This window comes from Physeter macrocephalus, chromosome 8 (genome assembly GCF_002837175.3).
Source record: "Physeter macrocephalus isolate SW-GA chromosome 8, ASM283717v5, whole genome shotgun sequence".
NCBI lineage: Eukaryota > Metazoa > Chordata > Mammalia > Artiodactyla > Physeteridae > Physeter > Physeter macrocephalus.
This window is the reverse complement of record NC_041221.1, coordinates 145,604,899-145,625,996: the sequence shown is the minus strand read 5'-3', so window position 1 is coordinate 145,625,996 and position 21,098 is coordinate 145,604,899. Positions and strand designations below refer to the sequence as shown.

The 21,098-nt window shown below is 40.5% G+C and overlaps 1 protein-coding gene across 1 annotated transcript in view; it reads left to right on the top strand.

Moving 5' to 3' along the window:
- SLC36A2 (solute carrier family 36 member 2) overlaps nucleotides 1-19,665 on the top strand; it is a 29,475-nt gene extending 9,810 nt beyond the window's left edge. Inside the window, 6 exon segments of the mRNA XM_055086377.1 lie at nucleotides 241-325; nucleotides 3,607-3,825; nucleotides 5,214-5,312; nucleotides 13,609-13,775; nucleotides 15,919-16,088; nucleotides 18,738-19,665. Coding sequence (XP_054942352.1) covers nucleotides 241-325; nucleotides 3,607-3,825; nucleotides 5,214-5,312; nucleotides 13,609-13,775; nucleotides 15,919-16,088; nucleotides 18,738-19,009 — 1,012 coding nt within the window. The 3' untranslated portion in view covers nucleotides 19,010-19,665.
- The last annotated feature ends 1,433 nt before the right edge of the window (nucleotides 19,666-21,098 follow it).

The window sequence follows — 21,098 nt, the reverse complement described above, 5'->3', positions numbered from 1 at the left end:
AAGGTTCCTGATGATGAAGAATTTTACCACTTCTGAGTTGAGAGTGTGGAGGTGGTTGAGAAACATGTTTTTCAAAGAACTATTGTTACATCCCTTCTACTGCCCTATTGTTGATTGTGGTAGCAGGACCGAGGGTGCTGGTCGAGGGTCACCAACCCCTGGGAACAGAAACGGAAATGACAAGCCAGCTCTTCTTTTATAACAGGTTTTTTTTCTTTTTCTCTCTCTCCTCTCTTTCAGGCGTATCGTGAGCTTCTTTCTTATAGTCACTCAGATGGGCTTCTGCTGCGTGTACATTGTGTTTCTGGCTGATAATTTAAAACAGGTAGAGTCTTCTAGAGAAGGTGGGAGGGAAAAGAACATGGAAAAGGAGGGTCCTCTTTTTCTCGTTGTTCAACAAATAGCTTCTTCTCTTTGGGCCCTAGTGTCCTCATGATACAATGAAGAAAGTTAAACTGAGTGTTATCAAAGAACCCAGGCTTCCCCCAGTTCACATATCTGCAGATTTCTGTAAGTGGTTACCTTATCCACAGCACCCTTTGTCCAAGAGTTGTCTCTAAAACTGGACCTGTCCTCAAGATTGGTCTTTAAAATTGAGCTGGAAGTAACCTTGGATTTTGTCAATTGTCCTGCCTTGGTACGTAATCATCCTTAACTCTTCTTAAACTGATATAGGTCTTTTTGAATGATACCTAATCTTTGGGCCATCTTTATCTACCTTTAGCTGTTTAATCTCCTTGGTTTAACAGTTTTTTGTCCCCTGAGAAATTCTTCTGATCTAACCCCATAGTTATCTTGGAGCAATTTGAGCAAAATAATGTGGGTAATAACAGAGGCTATCCTTAATCAATAAGCTTAAAAAAGAAAACTATTCTTCAGGGCTCTTTTTCTGTTTATAGTAATACCAGAAATTTGGAAATGTAAAATAAAAATTAAAAAGAAGGAAAAAAATAGTAATTCAGAGTTAGCTTCTATTGTGTGTCAGGTACAGTGCTGATCATTTTATAAGCTTTCCCTCATTTAATTCTCTCCTTGGTCTTATCAGAGTAGGTACTATGGTTATTCCCATCTTGCAGATGAGAAAACTGATATTATGAACTCTATAATATATATAAATATGGTCACAGAACAAAGGTTAAAAACACAGGCCTTTTTAACATCACAGCTCAAGTTTTTAAACACTATGCTCTACTGCTTCTCAAAATAAAACAAAATTATTCTTAATCCAACCACTCATGGATTGTTTTAAATGAGTATTAACTGATTAACATTTTTCAATGTCCTTAAATTTTTTAGTGTAATTTTTAATAGTTTTATAATTTTCCATCATACAGATGACTTAGTCTTTTATCATCTGACATTTTCTGTTTTTCTACTATAATCTGTACAAGTCTTTGTACAACCCTTTATTACTTTAGTATATGTATTTTTTAAGTACAATTACTGGGTCAAGGAATTTGATTTGAAGGCTCTTAATTGCCAGATTGCTGCTTGGAAATCAATCTGACATTAGCAGAACTTTATCAATCATCTGTCAAGAGACAAGGTAAGCACTGTCTCAAGGAGTTTGCAGACTAATGGGATGTGCTCTAAGACATATAAAAAGCTAAATATCAATATAATATGTCGGTGTTGGGTCAGGACTCCACTAACACCCTGAGGTTGGGGATGCTTAATTGTGAACTAAGGGGCAGAAATGTATGGGAGCAGGAGAGATCATTGGAGCAAGAGAAGCCTCCCTTGAGGAGATGCACCTGAGGTGAGCATTGAAGGGCAGGTTGGAGAAGTAGTGGCAGCCAAGGTGGGAGGAGAAATAAACACCTGAAGGCAAGAATGTACGGGACTTGCTCAGGAGAGGCAATACAAGTGGTTGTAGAAGAAGGTGTGGGCCTTGGGAAGAGGAAGAGCTTTCACAGTTGAATGGGTCCATTTATGGAAGGCCTTGAATACCTAGCTAATGTTCCAAGTATTTTTCCTACTGTAGTGAGGAATCAGAAAAAAACAAGACTTAATGATTTATTTAAGTATTCATGATGGGTTAAATGAAAAGGAGATTTCTTTTTTTAAAAAAATTATTTTATTTATTTTGGGCTGTGTTGGGTTTTCGTTGCTGTGCATGGGCTTTCTCAAGTTGCGGTGAGCAGGGGCTACTCTTCGTTGCGGTGTGCAGGCTTCTCATTGTGGAGGTTTCTCTTGTTGCGGAGCAGGGCTCTAGGCACGCAGGCTTCAGTAGTTGTGGCACACGGGCTCAGTAGTTGTGGCTCGCAGGCTCTAGAGCACAGGCTCAGTAGTTGTGGCACACGGGCTTAGTTTGCTCTACAGCATGTGCTATCTTCCCGGACCAGGGATCGAACCCGTGTCCCCGGCATTGGCAGGCGGATACTTAACCACTGTGCCACCAGGGAAGTCCCGGGAAGGAGATTTCAAAATAAGAATGTATACTATAATTTCAGTCTTGTAAAATAAAAAGGATGCGTGTAATACATGTAATTTGTGATACTGCATAGAAAATGTACAGATGAATGTATTGCAAGGCATTACCATGGCTACCCATAGGTACTGAGATTATCATTTATTTTACATTTTCTTCTTGCTTAAATCTAGTTTCTAATTGTTCTGCAGTGGACTGTGTTGCTTGCACAATAAGACTGTAGCCATTAAGTCAGGCTGATTCCAAAGGAGGGTGGTACCCTCCCTCCTACCCCCACTTTGCTGGGAAGTATTTGTACAGTGTGCAGGGTTTGTTCCTTGTTTGTCGCAGTGACGGGGGGATGCTGATACCTTTTACTGGGTGGCGTCCATAGATGCTATATGTCCTGCAATGAATGGTCAGATGCTCACAAGGAAGAGTTCTCTCACTCAAAATGTCAGTGTTGGTACAATTAAGAAACATTAAGTGATGAGCTTTTTTGGTTATAAGCAAAAGAAACAGATTCAGTGGAACTTAAGCAGAAAATGAGTTTAGTGGAAGAATATTAGCTAACTTCCAAAATGACAGAGAAAACTAAAAAAAAAAAAAAATGGGTCTCAGAAAAGGACAGGAACAGGAGGAACCAGAGCAGCTAGGGGGATGTCTATAGAATTAATGAGCAGTCTCCTCAGGGATTCCCTATCATAATCACTGTTTACTCTTTTCTAGGTCTGCCTTGTGTCATTTTGCTTGTTATTTAGATTCATATTCCAGGGAGAGATGTGAGTGCCTGTGCTTGAGTCAAAGGCAGTGCTTTGGCTCTGCCACATGATTGTGATTTACAGTCCACCAAGGTTGTATTCAGGTGAGAGAGAATGCACCAAAAATAAATCAAAATCAGGAGGAATGGATTCTGCGTTGCCAAAAGCTAACAAATAGCCACTCTAAGTTTAGGTATTTATGTTTATTAAGTTCGTTTTTTATTAAAGTTATTTCTGCAGCTTCTTTTGAGGAAGTATGGTGCAGAAGATTTGCAATAAGAAGTCCTAAAGTCACTCCAACTCACTCTGAGACCCTGGCATGAGAGACATGCCAGCTCTTTGTGAGGGAGTCTGATTATGGGCCAGGCACTGAGCTAATCATGTGGCCAGAAGATTCATCGAATCTTCCCTTTGCTTTTCCCATTCCTCTCCCAGGTAGCGGAAGCAGTTAATAGCACAACCAACAACTGCCATTACAACAGGACAGTGATCCTGACGCCCACCATGGACTCTCGACTCTACATGCTCGCCTTCCTGCCCTTCCTGGCGCTGATAGTCCTCATCCGGAACCTCAGGGTTCTGACCATCTTCTCCCTATTGGCCAACATCACCATGCTGGTCAGCTTGGTCATCATCACCCAGTCCATCACCCAGGTTAGCACACCACACTCCTCACTCCTCTAGTGGGCAGAGCCTTTTATCAATGTTAGACTGACACCTGGGGCCAGCCCTGAGGGTAGATATGAATGCACTCCCCTCTTCAGCTTAGAACCCACTTTACTGTAGCATTTCTTCCACAAAGATGTCTCTGTGCACTCTCATTTTTCTGGGTATCTCCTCTTTGATGTTGCTTCTCCAATACTCATTTTATGTCAAATCCTGGTTTTAGAAAAAAATTATGCTTTGCAAGGAAAGTATCTTGATTGGTTAACTACAGACCATTCCTGTAATGGTTGGATAGCAGCAAAAGGCAGATAAAAAACAGGATTTTCTACCACAGCTAAACCTTATTGAACTAGTCTTACATCCTCTACGCTGTAATTCCAAGTAATTGCAAAATTACCCCTAGGGAACTCAAGAGAAAACAACAACAACTAATATTTAGTCACAGAGGTATAAATAGAAAGTCTTGAAAGACCACAAACAAATCTATCACGATGTAAATCACACATCTTCGAAGTTGAGTATGGGTATTCATTTTCCCTCAGTTTCCCACTTTTCTCTCCTTTCTAATTTTCATTTTATAATGGACAAGCCTACATAGAAATTTAAATCCAGAAGACCCTTGGCATGCCTAATACCTTTCAGATGTTTTCCTCTTTCAGAAATCACAAGAAAAAAACGTTATTTTGTCCATGGAATTTAGTAAAAATAAGAGATTAGCCAAATATTTTAGGATAACCACAGATAAGTCTTAAGGCAATATTGATAGATTCTACAAAATTGAATTTCCCTATGAAATATCTACCTCTAATTTATTTTTGGACTGTTCCAGAGGTTGCTCAATTAGAGAAATTGTTCTATCATTATTTTCACATACTAGGTCACAGGGTACATAAAGTATTTATTCCACACACTTTCTTCTCCTTCTGTTTACAGCTCATTGAAGAAGAAAATGGGACTTTCATATTTAACTAATTACTTTGGGCTCCCTAGAATATCACTGTAACTATAGTCACAGTAATTTCCAACATCTATAACCACTGGTACATTCAAAGTGTTCTTGGGCACTTTAGGCTAGTACTAACCTGTGGTGTGTAAGATTTTCTTCTGGAGGATTCTGGTAAACCAGACTCCCTCTGTGAGATCCCTGATCCTTCAGTACTTTGATAATACCTTAATCTTTCTTTCCTCTGGCTCTTTGGTATTGGGAAGTATTAAAATCAACTCTGATTGTTGCCTACTTCCTTTTGAAGTTTTCTGAATTTCTTGATATTCAATTTTTTTTATAACTCAGCTTTACTCTCAGAATACTGTTCTCTTAAGGGATCCCAAACATGCTTTAAGAGAAAATGTCTTTACCACATTTCTCTCCCCCATAGGGAATTCCAGACCCCAGCCACTTGCCACTGGTAGCAAATTGGAAGACCTACTCGCTCTTCTTTGGAACAGCCGTTTTTTCATTTGAAAGCATTGGTGTGGTAAGGTTTCAATTGGGGTAGACTTTCCAAGGTGCTGTGGGTGGCCTTCTGAACAGGAGCTGGGAGCTCTGGGTTCTGTGTGCACGGGAGAAACTAACCTCTGACCTCACTTGTGTCAGCTGGAGAAACTAACCTCTGACCTCACTTTGGACCAGCAGGAAAAAGTAGGTTATAGCAGAGAGGTTAGAGCAGTCAGGAGAGTTTTATTCCTGTCCCAGTACATTTGTTAAACATTTATCTTCATATCAACATGGATTTATTAATCTTTAAAAATCAAGATAAATGGAGGTATACAACTTAAATTACAGGATTTTTATGAAACATAAAGGAGTTTTAAACTGGAAAGTACAGTTTATTTACAATGGATTATTATATAGTCTCTACTTCTACACTTGAGGAAGGATAGTACTGTGTATAATTTTTTTCTTCCAGTTTTACTGAGGTATAATTGACATACAGCACTGTATAAGTTTAAGGTATACAGAATAATGATGTGACTTACATATATCATGAAATGATTATCACAATAAGTTTAGTGAACATACATCATCTCTTATAGATAGAAAATTAAAGAAATAGAAAAAAATTTTTTTCCTTGTGATGAAAACTCAGGATTTACTTAACTTTCATATATAGAATAGTGTTAATTATATTTATAATTGACCTACAACACTATGTTAGTTCCTGTTACTTACAACACAGTAATTCGATATTTCTATGGCTTTCAAAATGATCACCATGGTAAGTCTAGTTACAATAAATGTCACAATACAAAGATATTACATAGTTATTGACTCTTTTCCCTGTACTGTACATTTCATACCTGTGACTCATTTATTTTGCAAGTAGTAGTTTATACCTCTTGTACCTCTATGCTTTTTAAGTTTACTTTTAATTTATATACAGTACAATTCACTTTTATTTGGTGTACATCTCTTTAAGTTTTGAGAAGTGCAGAGTCATAGATGCACCACAATCAGAACACAGAACAATTCCCCCTCCATAAAAAGCTCCCTTGTGCTGCCCTTTTTGTAGTCAACTTCCCCCCACTCCCACTAACCCCTGGCATCCACCTTCTGTTCTCTGTCTCTATTGTTTCACTTTTTCCAGAATGCCATCCACATGGGATCATACAGTATATAACCTTTTAAGCTTGGCTTCTTTCACTTAGCTGCATATATGGTCATCCACATGGTTGCATCAGGAGCTTGCTGCTTTCTACCGCTGAGCATCCACTGTATGAGCAGTACCACAATTTGTTTAACCATCACCTGTTTAAGGACATTTAGGTTGTTTCTAGTTTCTGACGATTATGAGTAATGCTACTGTAAGCATTTTTGTACAGGGTTTTCTGTGAACATACGTTTTCATTTCTCTAGGAGTAGGTTTGTTGGGTGACATGTTAATGTATGTTTAACTTTATAGAAAATTGCCCAGCAGTTTTCCAGAATTGCTATACCATTTTGCATTCCCACCGGATGTATGAGTGTTAGAATTCCTTTGCATCTTTGCTAGTTCTTCTTTGTGTTTTTAGTGTTTTTTTTAATTTTAGCCATTCTAATAGGTGTGTAGTGCTACTTGATTGTGATTTAATTTGCATTTTACTAATGACCAATGATTTTGATCATCTTTTTATGGGCTTATTTGACATCTGTATATCATCTTTGGTATAAGTGTCTGTTCAAATCTGCGAATTTTTAAAGAACTGAGTTGTTGTCTTTTATTGCTGAGTTTAAAAAATTCTTTATATATGCCAAATGCAAATCCTTTATAAGATGTGTAATTTGCAAATATTTTCTCTAGTCTGTAGCTTGTCTTTTCATTCTCTTAACATTGTCTTTCATAGAGAAAAAGTTTTAATTTTGATGAAGTTCAACATATCAAACTTTTTCATTTATGGATCCTGCTTTGTTTATCTAAAACTTTAGTTTTATCTAGAACACCTTGCCTACTCCAAAGTCACGAAGACTTTTCTCTTATATTTTCTTCTAAATGTTTTGTTTTCATTGTACATTTGGATCTGTGATACATTCTGAGTTTAATTTTTGTTAAAAGTGTTTATAGGTTGAAGTTCAATTTTTTTAAGGATGCCAATTATTCCTTCATCATTTGTTGAAAAGACTATCTACCCTCCATTGAATTACCTTTGCATCTTCATAAAAAGCTAATCGATATATGAATATGGGTCAATTTCTGGACTTTCTATACTGATTCATTGATCAATGTGTCTTTCCTTTCACGAATACCAAAATATCTTGATAACACAAGCTTTACCTTAAAATTATGTAACATTAGAGCTCCAACTTTGTCCTAGTTAGTATTTGTGTGATACATTTTTTCCATCCTTTTAATTTTTTTATCGAGATAAAATTCGCCATTTTAACCATTTAAAAATATATAATTCATTGGTTTTCATTGCCTTCACAATATTGTGCATTCATCACCACTGTCTAATTCCAAAACATTTTCATCATCCCAAAAAGAGACCCTATGCCCAGTAAGCAGTCAGTCTCCATTTCCCTCTGCTCCCAGCCCTGGCAATCACAATCTTTGGCTTTTAATTGGTGTGGTTAGACCATTTGCAGTTAATGTAATTATTATGTTTATTAGGTCTGCATATTATTATTTGTTTTCTGTTCTACCCTTCCTTTTGCTTTCCCATTTTCTCTTTTTGCCTCCTTTTGGATTCTTTGAATACTGTTTAGTATTCTACTTTAGTTTGCCCATCAGAGGTTTGACTATATCTCTTTCTATAATACTTTTCATGGTTGCTCTAGGGATTACAGTATACATATATAACTTTTCACAGTTTACTTACAGTTAATATTTTATCATTTCTAGTAAACTATAGAAATCTTATAGTTGTAGAGTTTTTTTTTCTTTCCCCCCTTTTTGTTGTAATGCCCATATGTATTACTTGGTTGACCAAAAAGTTCGTTCGGGTTTTTTTAGGAAAAACTTGAACAAACTTTTCGGCCAACCCGATACATCTAAATATATCAAAACACCATCAGAAAAATGTTATAATTTTTGCTTTCAGTAGTGCCACATGGCCCTTTTGATAAACTTACTAAGGGAAAAATAGTCTAATGTATCTATCCAGGTAGCTACCATTTCTGTTGCTCTTTCCTTATTCCTGAAATCACAAGTTTCCCTCTGGTATCATTCCCTTCAACGTGAAGAAACTCCATCATTATTTCTTTTAGACTGGTGACAAATTTTTTTCATTTTTTAAAAAATCTTAGAATATCTTTATTTTTTGCCTTTATTACTGAAGGATGTTTTTGCACAGTATAGAATTCTAGGTTGGCAGTCTATTTTTAGCACTTTGAAAATATGGTATCCCTTCCTTTTGCCCTCAGTGGTTCTGGTGAGAAATCTGCAGTTATTTGAATTATTGTTCCCCTATATGTGATGTTGTTTTTTATCTGGTTACTTTCAAGATACTTTTCTAAAAATCTTTGGTTTTCAGCAGTTGTATTGTATTGTCTGGATTAGTTTTCTTTGAATTTGTCCTGTTTGAAATTCATTTAATTTCTTGAATCTGTAAATATATGTCTTTTACAATTTGGGAAGTTTTCTTTTTCAAAAATTTTTTTCTGTACCAATCTCTTTTTCTTCCCCTTCTGGGACTCCAGTGACCTGAATGTTAGACACTTTGATATATGTCCAACTATTTTCTGAGGCCCTATTCATTTTTTAAAATCGTTTTTTCTCTTTTATGTTCAGATTCAATAGTTCCTATTGATCTATTTTCAAGTTCACTGACTGTGTTCTGTCATTTACATTGGGCCTCTCCAGTGGGGTTTTTCAGTTCTAAAATTGCCATTTGGTTCTTTGGTTCTTATTCCTTCAGCTTTGTTGCCAAGAACTTATATCTGTCCATTTGTTTCAACAGTGTTCTCCCTTACTTCACAGAGGATGGTTATAACAGTTGCTTTAAAGTCTCTGTCTGATATTTCCATAATTTTAGTCATCTTAGGGTTGGCATCTGTTGTCTTTTCCCTTGAGAAGTGTTGAGATTTTCCTGGTTCTTTGTATGTTGATTAATTTTAGATTGTATCCTACACATTTTGAATATTATTTTATGAGACTCTGGAGCCTGTTAAAATCCTCTGGAGAATGTTGACTTTTTTATTTTAGCAAGCGGTCAATCTGATTAGATTCAAACTACAAGTCCTTATATACCTTCAGTAGACCATGGTTTTAATATCAGATTAGTTTTCAAAGACTTTGAAGTGATATTTGGCTTCACCTTGCTTATATGCTACCCAGGGGCCAGACGGTGGTCTTTCTACACAATAGTTCTCAAAGCCTTTACTTTGATGCTTCACATCAGTTCCATACATGTACAGCTCAGGGCTAAGCCCAGACTTCATTCACAGGGATGAAGGGAATCACTTTCTCTGGCTCCCTCCTTTCCGTGTTTTCCTGCACACTCACCAGTGTGCTGCACATTCACCCAGCAGCTGCTTTTTCTGGTCCTCTGGCTACAAAGCCAGGGTTTTAGCCTCCTTATACTCCTATACACTTCTTGTGACTCGACCTAACTCGAGGGTGAGCACTGAGAGTAAAAAGAGAAGAAAAGAGCAATAGGGATTCCTTCCAGGTCTGGCTTCATGGGCATGTAACCTGTGTGGTCACATGGGCCCTTGCCTTTAAAAGGATTTCACACTTGGTTTAATGCCCTGTGTTCGTCATCTTGAATTTCTTGATCTTTGACCAAGTGGCCTTGCGTTGTCATTTTGCACTGGGCCCCACAAATTATGTAGCCAATCCAATTCCCCCTTTACTCTTTGGACTCCCAAAGCCCTCTTTCCCTGTTCCTCTGCTCCAAGAGAAGGAGTTTGTCTTGTCTCAGATTTTTAGGTGCCTAAGTAACCACCACAGTCCCTGATACAACAGATTGCTGCTTTGTGACTGAGACTTGCCTTGGGGAGTATGGCCTGGAGAGTAAAAAAGGAAACAGAATAATAGGGATTCTCTCCATGCTCTCTGTCCCACAGGGTCCCCTATTTTAGGTGCCTCTGGCCAGAAAGAGTGTTTCTTTTTGAGTTCTTTCTGTCTGCAGAACTATGTAATTCTAGGATTTGGGCTCTCCTTGAGTCTAAACTAGGAGGTACAAGAAGAAAAAAAATCAGGAAACTCACTGCCATGATGGCCATTTTTACTGGTTTTGAGCAATTCACCTTCTATTATATACTTTTCAGAGTCCATGGATAGTTGCTTTATGTATTCTGTCCAGGGCTTTTAGTTTTAATTAGTGAGAGAGATATGGCGCAATGTGCTTACACCATCTTAATGGAACCAGAAGCACTTTATATTTAGAATTTTGAACAGTCATGGCAAAAAGAAGAGTACAGTGGTTGAGCAAATGACTTTGGAGGCAGAATGTGCTGGAATCTTACTTTAGTCACAGGCTAATCTCTGAACCTTAATTCTTCAAACTATAAGATGATGATTCTACGTGTTCAGTAAGTGTTTATGAACATCTAAAATGTGCTAATGATTATTAGTATCAGAGTTCAAATTACCTTTAGAAACCTTCTATTCAGTCTCTAATTTTACAGAAGAGGAGCCTCACCCCAAAGAGGGACAGGGTCTTGAGCTGCGTCACCAGCTGGGAACTGCTACAGCTGGTCCTCCTCACTCCCAAGCCAGAGACCTTCCCACTTTATGTGAATGGCCATTTAATCTCTTTGATTGATTGTAGGGAGGCGTGGGGGACAGAGGGAGAAAGCCAGTTACAGTAAATCCCCTACATACAAACCTTCAAGTTGGGAACTTTCAAAGATGCGAACGTAAGGAGTGGAAACTGTGCAGCTTGCCCTCCGTCTCCTGTCGCTGACGATCCTTCAGCTCTACATCTCCCACCTCCTCTCCCTCCTGCAGTCAGTAACTCTTCTTGCCTGTTCCCTCGATGCCAGCCCCTGTATGCCAGCTGTTGTACTGTACTACTGTACTTTTCAAGGTACGGTACTGTAAGATTAAAAATGTTTATTTTTTGTGTGTTTTTTATGTATTATTTGTGTGAAAAGTATTATAAACTTATTATAGTACAGCACTATATAGCCGATTGTGTTAGTTGGGTACCTAGGCTAACTTTGTTGGACCTATGAACAAATTGGACTTATGAACGCACTCTCAGAATGAAACTCGTTCTTATGTAGGGAACTTACTGTACTTAGTATGAGCTGGCCTTGTAAAAAGATCATCTTTAGCCTGGGGAATTTATGCAACAAAAATGTATTTCAGGGTAGGAAAGCTCACGTTGGATTGCCCTTCACCTAATCCCCTGGACATTTTCCCAAGCACCTGCTGCATCTAGGAACGTGCACCTAACCCAGAAGAAAGTGGAAAGTCCCAGACACACACTCCCCTCAAGCGTCTGCCATTCGCATGGGGAGAGAGGGCAGGTGCATACAGGACAAAGAAGGATTTAACAATACAAAGGAATAGGTGCTAAGTTCTCACTGAGTTATAAACAAGCCCAGGGCTGTGGGAATTTAGGCAAGATCAGGTAGAAGTAAGTACTTGGACTTTGGGGGCCAGCCCTGGTTTGCAACCTTCCTCTGCCACTTCCAAGCTGTATAGCTTGGTGTAAGTTATATCATCTTCAGAGCCTTGTTATAAAATAAGAATTACACAAGTACCAGCTTCATAGAGTTGTGGTCTTCGCAGTATTGCAAAATAATTGTAGTTAACATTTACTAAGTTCTTACTGTGTGCCATTTCAATGCTCATATAATTCTCCAAAAGATTCTAACAGGTAAGTTTTCAGATCAGGAAACTGAGGCACAGATCACCCTAATGGTGCATGAAGTGTGCTTAGCACATGGCTGGATCAAGGAGAAGGGTAAGGTGAGGGTGGGCCCTCGGTCAGTAGAAGTCTGAGGAGGAAATTATGAGATGAGGCCAAAGAGTTGGTACCAAAGATAGAAGAGACCTTGGAATGCCCAACAGGCCCAAGAGGCAGGCTGGCCTCAGTTTGGATTCTCTTAGAGCCAGGTGTGCATCTGGGGAAGAAGGATGCTGAGAACATGGTATGTGGGGAAATGTGCCTCTGGGGAGCCAGGGCGCTCTAGTCCCAGTGCTGCTGCCAGCCCACTGCATAACCTGAGCCTTGGCCTTGCCATCCGTACAGAGAGGGGCAGGTGCACTAGAATTGGGAGCCTCCAACTCAAGTGCTTTTGGAAGACAACGTGGGTGGAGAAGCCAGGTATATGTCAGTGTGAGAGGGAGAGGTGGGCCTGGTAGGTGGAGAAAGAATGTTGTGCTTAAAGGCGTTCATATTCAGTTGTCTGAAAGAGTGGCCAAACAAAATGCACCTGCTGGCCAGATCGGGCCGCCCCAGGGAGTTGAGCTCCTTGGTCTGGTCAACCTGCAGGGTGCTTCCAGCTCTGAACAGTCCAGGGATCACCTTGTGACTCCAGGCCTTTCTTTCCTTTCTTTTCTCTCTTTTTTTCTTTTTTATTTATTATTATTTATTCACTTATTTTGGCTGTGCTGGGTCTTAGTTGCAGCACGCAGGATCTTCATTGCAGCATGTGGACTTCTTAGTTGCCGCATGCGGACTCTTAGTTGCAGCATGCATGTGAGATCTAGTTCCCCGACCAGGGATCGAACCCGGGCCCGCTGCGTGAGGAGCACAAAGTCTTACCCACTGGACCACGAGGAAGTCCCTCTTTTTTTTTTTCTTTAATTGTGGTGAAATATACCTAACATAAAATTTACCATCTTAACCAGTTTTAAGTGTACAGTTCAGTGACATAAAGTACATTCATATTGTTGTACAAAGATCATCACCATCCATCTCTTTTCATCTTGCAAAAGCAAAACCGTGTACCCATTAAACAATAATTCCCCATTTATTCCTCCCCCCAGCCCATGGGAATCACCAGTCTAGTTTCTGACTCTGAATCTGAGTACTCCAGGTACCTCATATAAGTGGAATCACACAGTATCTGTCATTTTGTGACTGGCTTATTAATGTCTTCAAGAGTCATCCATGTTGGGGCATATGTCAGGATTTCCTTCTTTTAAAGGCTGAATAATATTCCATTGTATGTATGGACCACATTTCGTTTATCCATTCCTTCATCAGTGGACACTCGGGCTGCCTCCAACTTTTGGCTACTGTGAATAATGCTGCTATGAACGTAGGTATACAAATATCTGTGCATGTTCCTGCTTCCGATTCTTCTGTGTACATACCCCCAGAAGTGGCATGCCTTTCTTCTTTATGCTTGTGTTCCTCTTTCTCCTCCTCTCTTCTTACATTGTGGCGTTTCTATAGGTTCTGCCCCTGGAAAACAAGATGAAGGATGCCCGCCGCTTCCCAGTCATCCTGTCTTTGGGAATGTCCATCGTTATTGCCCTCTACATCAGCATCGGGACTCTGGGCTACCTGCGGTTCGGAAATGACATCAAGGCCAGCATAACCCTTAACCTGCCCAACTGCTGGTAACTCTTTGGGCTCTCAGGCGGTAGGGACTCAGGGCCAGTGGGAACAGGAACATATAGGTCACTTTCTCCTCCTTTCCGCAGAAGGTAAACTGAGGTCTTGAGGGTCTCCACAGGGAGAAGCAGAGCTGACACTGGAACCCTGGGCTCTGGATTCTCTGTCCAGGGAGCTCTTCTTCAACAACAGCCTCCCATGCTGAGTGACGCCTTGATAGCTTAGTATGAGGAAGGACATGATTTAGGAAGAGAGAGAAGTCCGAGTCCTTGGTCACCTAAAGAGAGAAAGGAGGGGCACAGAGAAGGGCAAGAGGCAGAGAGTGGAGCCGGTGGGTGGCTGCAATTACATTTACTAAGGCTGCACTACCAAGTCCTGCAGAGTAGCTAGAATGAAAAAGTAGTAAAACAAGAACCAATTGGGGAAGACCATTAGAATCTGGAAAATGTTTATATCAAATGACCCAATTCATACAACAGTTAGCTGACCCAGACTTCAACACTGAATATTTAAATAGACAGATGAACCCCTATCACATTGTGCAGCACTTTCTCCCACACTGAGGCATGTCATTAATTACCAGATGCCTGTCTTTTTAAGGGTTACTTGGAGGCTTAATTTGTCTAAATGGGGCTCCTTTCCCAAGTTGATCAATATCATTCGTCAGGCATTTACTGCATCCCAGTTACACGCAAATGCCAGTCTAGACACATGGTGTGGAGGGTGCTGATGTGAGTAGACTATGATTTTTGAGCTTCGCTATCTTCCTCAGCTCATGGTCCAATGGGAATGGGGAATGGATAGTGCATGTACACAAATACAACATAGAACAGAAAAAGAAGCCCTCCAGAATAGTGGAGAGGACTTGGGGACTCCCAAGGAAAGAAAGTACATTGGAATGGGAGAACAGGGAATCTCCCTGTCCAATGAGACGACTCCGTCCAAACAAGGACAACGACAGCACCTCTGGATCCAAGACCCAGTTACACCAACTCCTAGCTTATGGTCATGGATGGTTTATTAAACTTCTCTGATGTTCAGTTTTCTCTTCTAAAAAGCAGAGTTATCATGTGGATTAAGTTGGGCATGCCTAAAAGCATCTGGAATGTAGTACCTCCTCAAAAGATGGGAATTTCAAAAAGTAGGTGGGGTTTGCACAGATGGAAAGGGAGTAGAGAGGGTGTTCCAGGCAGCAGAACTAGTGTGAGCAAGAAACACAGAAATGTGGAAGTTTGCCTTTTTAAGGAATGGACTAAATATACACAGACACAGTCATACAGGTTTATTTAACATGCCAGATGTTAAATTAGCCCACTACCACATTAGTGGGCTAAATGAAAAAAGCCTTATCTCCATTGGTCAAAAAAGGCATCGATAAAACTCAGCATCCCCCATCACATGCTCTTCTGCCCCCAGTCTGAGGCCTGCAAGTAACCCTACCTCTCCTTTTATCCCCCAACCCTCACACAATCCTCTGTGTAGACTACCTCTTCCCTCAAGGATTTGGGATTCTGCAGTTCATTCAACCACCTGGAAGCATTTGTTGAGAGCCTGTTATATGCCAGGTGCTTTGGGGGATCCAGAGAATTCCTAATAAAAGAGATTACAAAAGACCAGATCTTTTAGACCCAGGATTTTTGGTCTTCACCACCTATCACTTGTATCTCCCTGAGCAAGGTACTGGGCCTGAGCCTCTCTTTCCTAAAATCTAAAATTCAGCATCAAGTGATGATAGTTTATGAAGGTGTTATATATACCCATAACCTGAGATTCTTTTTATGTAGAGATGACCCTCTCAACTGTTTCCATTTGAATCTGTGATGCTTCACTCTATTTCCACTGCATGCTCTGCTGTGACTTCCTCTCATAGAAGGTCCCTCCCCATCATTTTCAGACAAGGAAACATTTGCCTACGGGACTGTTCCAAGGTCAGAGGTTAATGTACAAGGAGGCCAGGGACTTCCCTGGCAGTCCAGTGGTTAAGACTCCACACTTCCAGTGGGGCTTTCAATCCCTGGTCGGAGAACTAAGATCCTACATGCCTTGCAGAGAGGCCAAAAAAAAAAAAAAAAGCAAAAACAAAAAAACAAGGAGGTCAGGTGTCAGAGTACGCTGGCCTTGAGAGCACTGCTCTGGTTTGTCCTTCAGGCTGTACCAGTCGGTCAAGATCCTCTACGTAATTGGCATCCTGTGCACCTACGCCCTGCAGTTCTACGTCCCTGCAGAAATCATCATTCCCTTCGCCACCTCCCAGGTGTCAAAGCGCTGGGCACTGCCTCTGGACTTGTTCGTCCGCCTCGCCATGGTCAGCCTGACATGTGAGTAGGAGGCAGAGAGCACCTCGTTGCTGCTTTCCTGAGGGCTATCAGGAATCAGCCAGATGGTAGCCAATAGTCACGATAACCAGCGTTGATTGCATACTAACTGTGTTTCAGGGACCATTCTAAGGCTTTCCAAGTAGTAATTCATTTCATTTATGCTTTAGGGACAACTTCTTACATGTACCTAATTAGACAGATTTACCGGTGTCCAGCTTGAGGGAGTGACAACTTATCAAATAATAATCACAATAAAAACTGACTTTTATTAAACACCTACTATGTGCCAGCCACTGTGCTAAGCTCTTTCTGTTCCATATTTCATAGTATTTTATTCAGTCCTTGCAGGAACTCTTATGAGTTAGGACTGTGATAAACCCTACTTTGTAAATGAGAAAGCTGAAGCAGAGGGTGATAAGTAATTGGGCAGGAAGTGCCAAAGCTGGGATTTGAACCCAAGTCCAGGCCCATCACCCTTCACCTCCAGGACAGAGGTTGAAAATGGTGGCCAGTGAGTCTAATCTGGCATCAGAGGTATGTTGTTTCACCCTCATAATGTTGTATAAATTTGGGCCAACATTAAAAATGTGGGAGAGATCTCACATACAAATGCAGATTTCTAATGTTTGGCGGAAAAATAAAATGATTTGGCAAGCCTAGGGTCACATCCCCATTGGCAGCAGTTCCTTGGCCTCCGATGGGCTGGTATTCACCTGTTGGCTTCAACTGTCCCCACTCACCCCCTCGGTAGCCCTCCTTGTGCTCCAGGCCCTATGATCCAGGGTGCCCCTTTCTGTAAGTATTTTAGTAGAGGCTAAGATGATAGAGATTCCTGCGTTGTGTTTGCCATGGCCCAGCTGTCCCTAAGCCTCCTTTTAATTGTGAGTCTTGCTGTGCTAGACCAGCCCATATAAATCATGGGACACTGATTTTCTTCCTTTGAAGTTATTTGTTCCCAATTCGTCCTAGGCGGCAGGGACACTACCCTTCAGAATATTAGAGACTCCAGAAAGATCAGTGTATTTGCCCCAGATATGAAGATAACAATTCCTTAAGCTTCTGCATGCATTGCCCCAATCAGTACATATGCAAACAGTTACTTTCAAACAAGTAATAATAATAAAGTAATAATGAAATAATAACAAAAATAACTTTTCTGAGTGTTTTACACGAATTAACTCATTTAAAACTTTAACACCATTTGCAGTATGAACCATAATACCTAAAAGGATAGCTACCATCCCCATTTGGCAGATGAGGAAAAAAGCTGAGAAACGGGTGGAGAATTACCCAAGGCCACACAGGGAGAAACCAGAATCCTGCCTTCCAGTCCTGTTTTGTTCTGTTATACCACACTCCATCCTAGGAGACCTGGGGGAGCCTTCTGGGCTTTCTTTGTAACTAGGAAAATTGTCCATCAGGTAAAATAAAAAATGTAAAAACCTAGGCCTATAAAACAGCCTACAAAAAAAACTATATATATATAAATAATATATAATTATATATAAAAATTTAAACATATAATTATATATTATATATATTACATATTATAATTATATAATTATAAAATATAATTATATATTATATAATTATAATTATATCACATATATGTATATATTATATATATATATAATTTGAAAATCTTTAGCTTTTAGTATTTCTTTGTTAGATGTTTTCTGACACATATATAAAACCTGGAGAAGATATTCCTCTAAAGGGACCCTGTGATCTTGTTCCCACCGAAGACCCCTTTCTATAAATAATTTCACATTCTAATTGTTTGCAAGTAAGAGGTTTTTGCAGTCATGTTACTTATTAATATTAGTTCCACGAAGGTAGGGTTTTTTTTGGTCTATTTTGTACATTGACACATTCCAAACAGCTGGACAGTTCCCAGCACTGTTATTTAGTGTTATTTATTAAGTAAGAGCTTAATCATTGAACATGTAGAGATTGGAAATGTACTTCTGTGGCATAAAAATTATCTTAGGCTAAAAGCATTAGAACAAGCAGCGCAGGGGGCACAAAACCTTTTCTAAACTTCCTTTGCTGAATTAAGCAGGAACTTCTGAAAAATACAGGCACCATAAATCCCCTTTCTGGGAGATCTTCAATCAGAAAGAAGACTAACCATCATCACAGACTGAGTAATTACTTAAATTATCAGAGAATGTCATACCTTCCAGTTGTTCTTGCATGGAAGCTATTTCTCCCCCATCCAGTTCCCCTTCTGAAGTGGGTATATAAACCTCTATCTTTGTTTGGAGAGCCAATTCATCTGAAGGCTCCCTAGCCCTAAATAAACTTTGTCTTTCCTCCTGTTAATTGCCTAATTGTCAGTCAAATTCTCAGGCCCCCAAACACTTGAACCTAAACGGGAAGAGGGAAGGTTTTTCTCCCCACAATATGAATGTATATATTTGAACAATAATTGGTTGAAAATGATTGAAAGGAGACACACCAAAATTTTAATGTATAAACCTCTAGTGAATGTGATTGGGGGTATTACAGGAGTTTCAACTTTTTCTTTATGTAACTGAATGTATGAGAAACAACTGGTATATGTTTTAAGAAAAAGATTTTTAAAACAAACTTTAAAATTTTGGCTAAGCCTGGGAAGAGCCATCTATCCCGTATCATCTCCCGCAGGCGTCTTGGCCATCCTCATCCCCCGCCTGGACCTGGTCCTCTCTCTGGTGGGCTCCCTGAGCAGCAGTGCGCTGGCCCTCATCATCCCGCCCCTCCTGGAGATCACCACCTACTACTCAGAGGGCATGAGTCCCATCACCATCATCAAGGACGCCCTGATCAGCATCCTGGGCTTCGTGGGCTTTGTGATGGGGACCTACCAGGCCCTGGACGAGCTGATCCAGTCAGAAGACCCTCTCACCTTTTCCAACTCAACCATTTTTATTCAGTGAAAATGGCACTGCTTCTTACCCACCAGCACCTGACATTTAATGATAGAAATCTCTTATATGCATTATCTATATTTTGCTGCTTTACCTTTCTCTGGGTCAAGTCACAGTGAAACAAGCACGGACTCACCAGCTACAAGGTCTAGATGGTAATTACAAAATTTTTTTAAAATTTATTTTCTTTCCATCTCTAGCTTTCCACTACACTGAGAGTTCTCTCACTGAAGGCTCTTGATTCCATCCAGCTTTTTGGCAATTCACACGATGAATTTCACACCTTGAGTGGGGCTATGCAAGATGAAGCCACCAGGGGGCATCCAAGAGGCAGAACCTGACAGAAGGAGGTGGGTGCAGCCAGCTAAGGCTGATGGTGATTTGGTAGACAAAGGGTGTCCTCTTTTCCAGATCTGTTTAAAGAGCAAAGATTAAGAGTGGGGACATAATCCATAATCCAGCAAGGTATGCACAGCTCCAGCGTCAAGATGGATAGGATCCACAGGTCCATGGTGAGCTGCAACTCTCAGACAGAAAGGAACCACCATATTTAAGTCAAGGGCAATAAACTTTCTAAACAACTGGATAAAGTTTTGGCCCAGTTCAAAGATCTCAACAAAGGACAGTCATCACAGAAATGGATGTGCCAATGGCGGGGGGTGGGGGGTAGGGTGGGCATGGACAACGATTATTTCATTATTTATCTCTTGATTCATTTTTTTTCTTTAACCTCTTGATTCTTGCAACAAGCGTTCTTTCTTACCTACCACACACCAAGCATAGTTCAAGGTTCTTGTAATAGTTTGCAAAAATGGCGACAAATTCCTCTTGACAATGTGACGTTGCAGCTCCCATCAAGAAGTGAAATCTATATCTCTACCCCTTGAATCTTGTCTTGGCCTTGTAACTTGCTTTGGCCAATGGGACATTAGTAAATGTGATGCAAGCAGAGGTTTCGTGATGGCTAATGCATTGGAACTTTCATTGTGATGCTCTGTGGAGATAAGAGCACCAAGTGAAGAAGCCGAGGCTAGCCTACTGGAGGAGGAGAGATCATGTGGAGCAGAAATGAATCATCCCAGTTGAGCCCCATCTCCCAGAACAGCCAGCCTGCCGACTTCCAGACACGTGAGTGAAGTATCCTAGACTATATACAGCCCCAGTCAAGCTGGCCCGGACCATAAATATTGCTCAGATGATCCACAGAATTATGAGAAATAATAAATGTTTTTAGTTTTAAGCCATGAGATGTGGAAGTTTTTATGCAGCAAAAGCTAACTGATACATTATTATACACTAATGAGTGAGAAAAGATCTCCATCCTCCAGCTAGTCTGCTCTCTACTGGGGAATAATGACAGGTCATCAACTAAGTTAATACCATCGTAGGTCCTTTTGAGGGCAGGGGGACACTAACTGCTCTGGAGTACTGAGCATGTCTTTCCACCTGACTTTCCACCGGTGGCACCATTAGAGCTGGATTTTGAGTAGAACTTGGGTCTCCCAACACTGAATCTGACCCTTCTTCCACTCAATCCTGCTGCCTTGACATTCCCGTGCCTTTTGTCATGTCTGACCTTGGCTGACAGCCAGGGGCCCCTCAACCCAACACAGCACTTCACCCTTCTTGGTGGTGACGGCTCCCTCCCTCCTCCCTAAAATCACTAAAATTGGGGAAAGGCATATAGATAAATGAGATGTTGTAGGCAGATCTGTAGTTCAGTGGGGGGTAAGGATGTTTCTTATTACACTCTCTATGGTGTTGGAAAGTGACCCACGCTTGTTTCAGCCTCAGTTTTAAGAAACCATTTAAAAAAGCCCTTTCCGGCTTATTTTTATCCATCATCCTCCCTTTGCAGCCTAGGGAAGTTACGGAGGGGTGAGGGGCGTGTCTGCCCCAATTCCCAAGTCCTGGTCTCATGTTTTTGTGTGTTACTTTTTACCTGCTGGATTCCAGAAGGTACTTCATGAACACAAGCTCCACACCCAGATCCCATAGTCTGCAGAGTACCTGCTGGGAGATGGGACACTCATAGCCTCTGCAGTGGTCCACAGCCTACCTGGCCAGAGAGCTGGGTCATCATTTCTACATCAGAAAT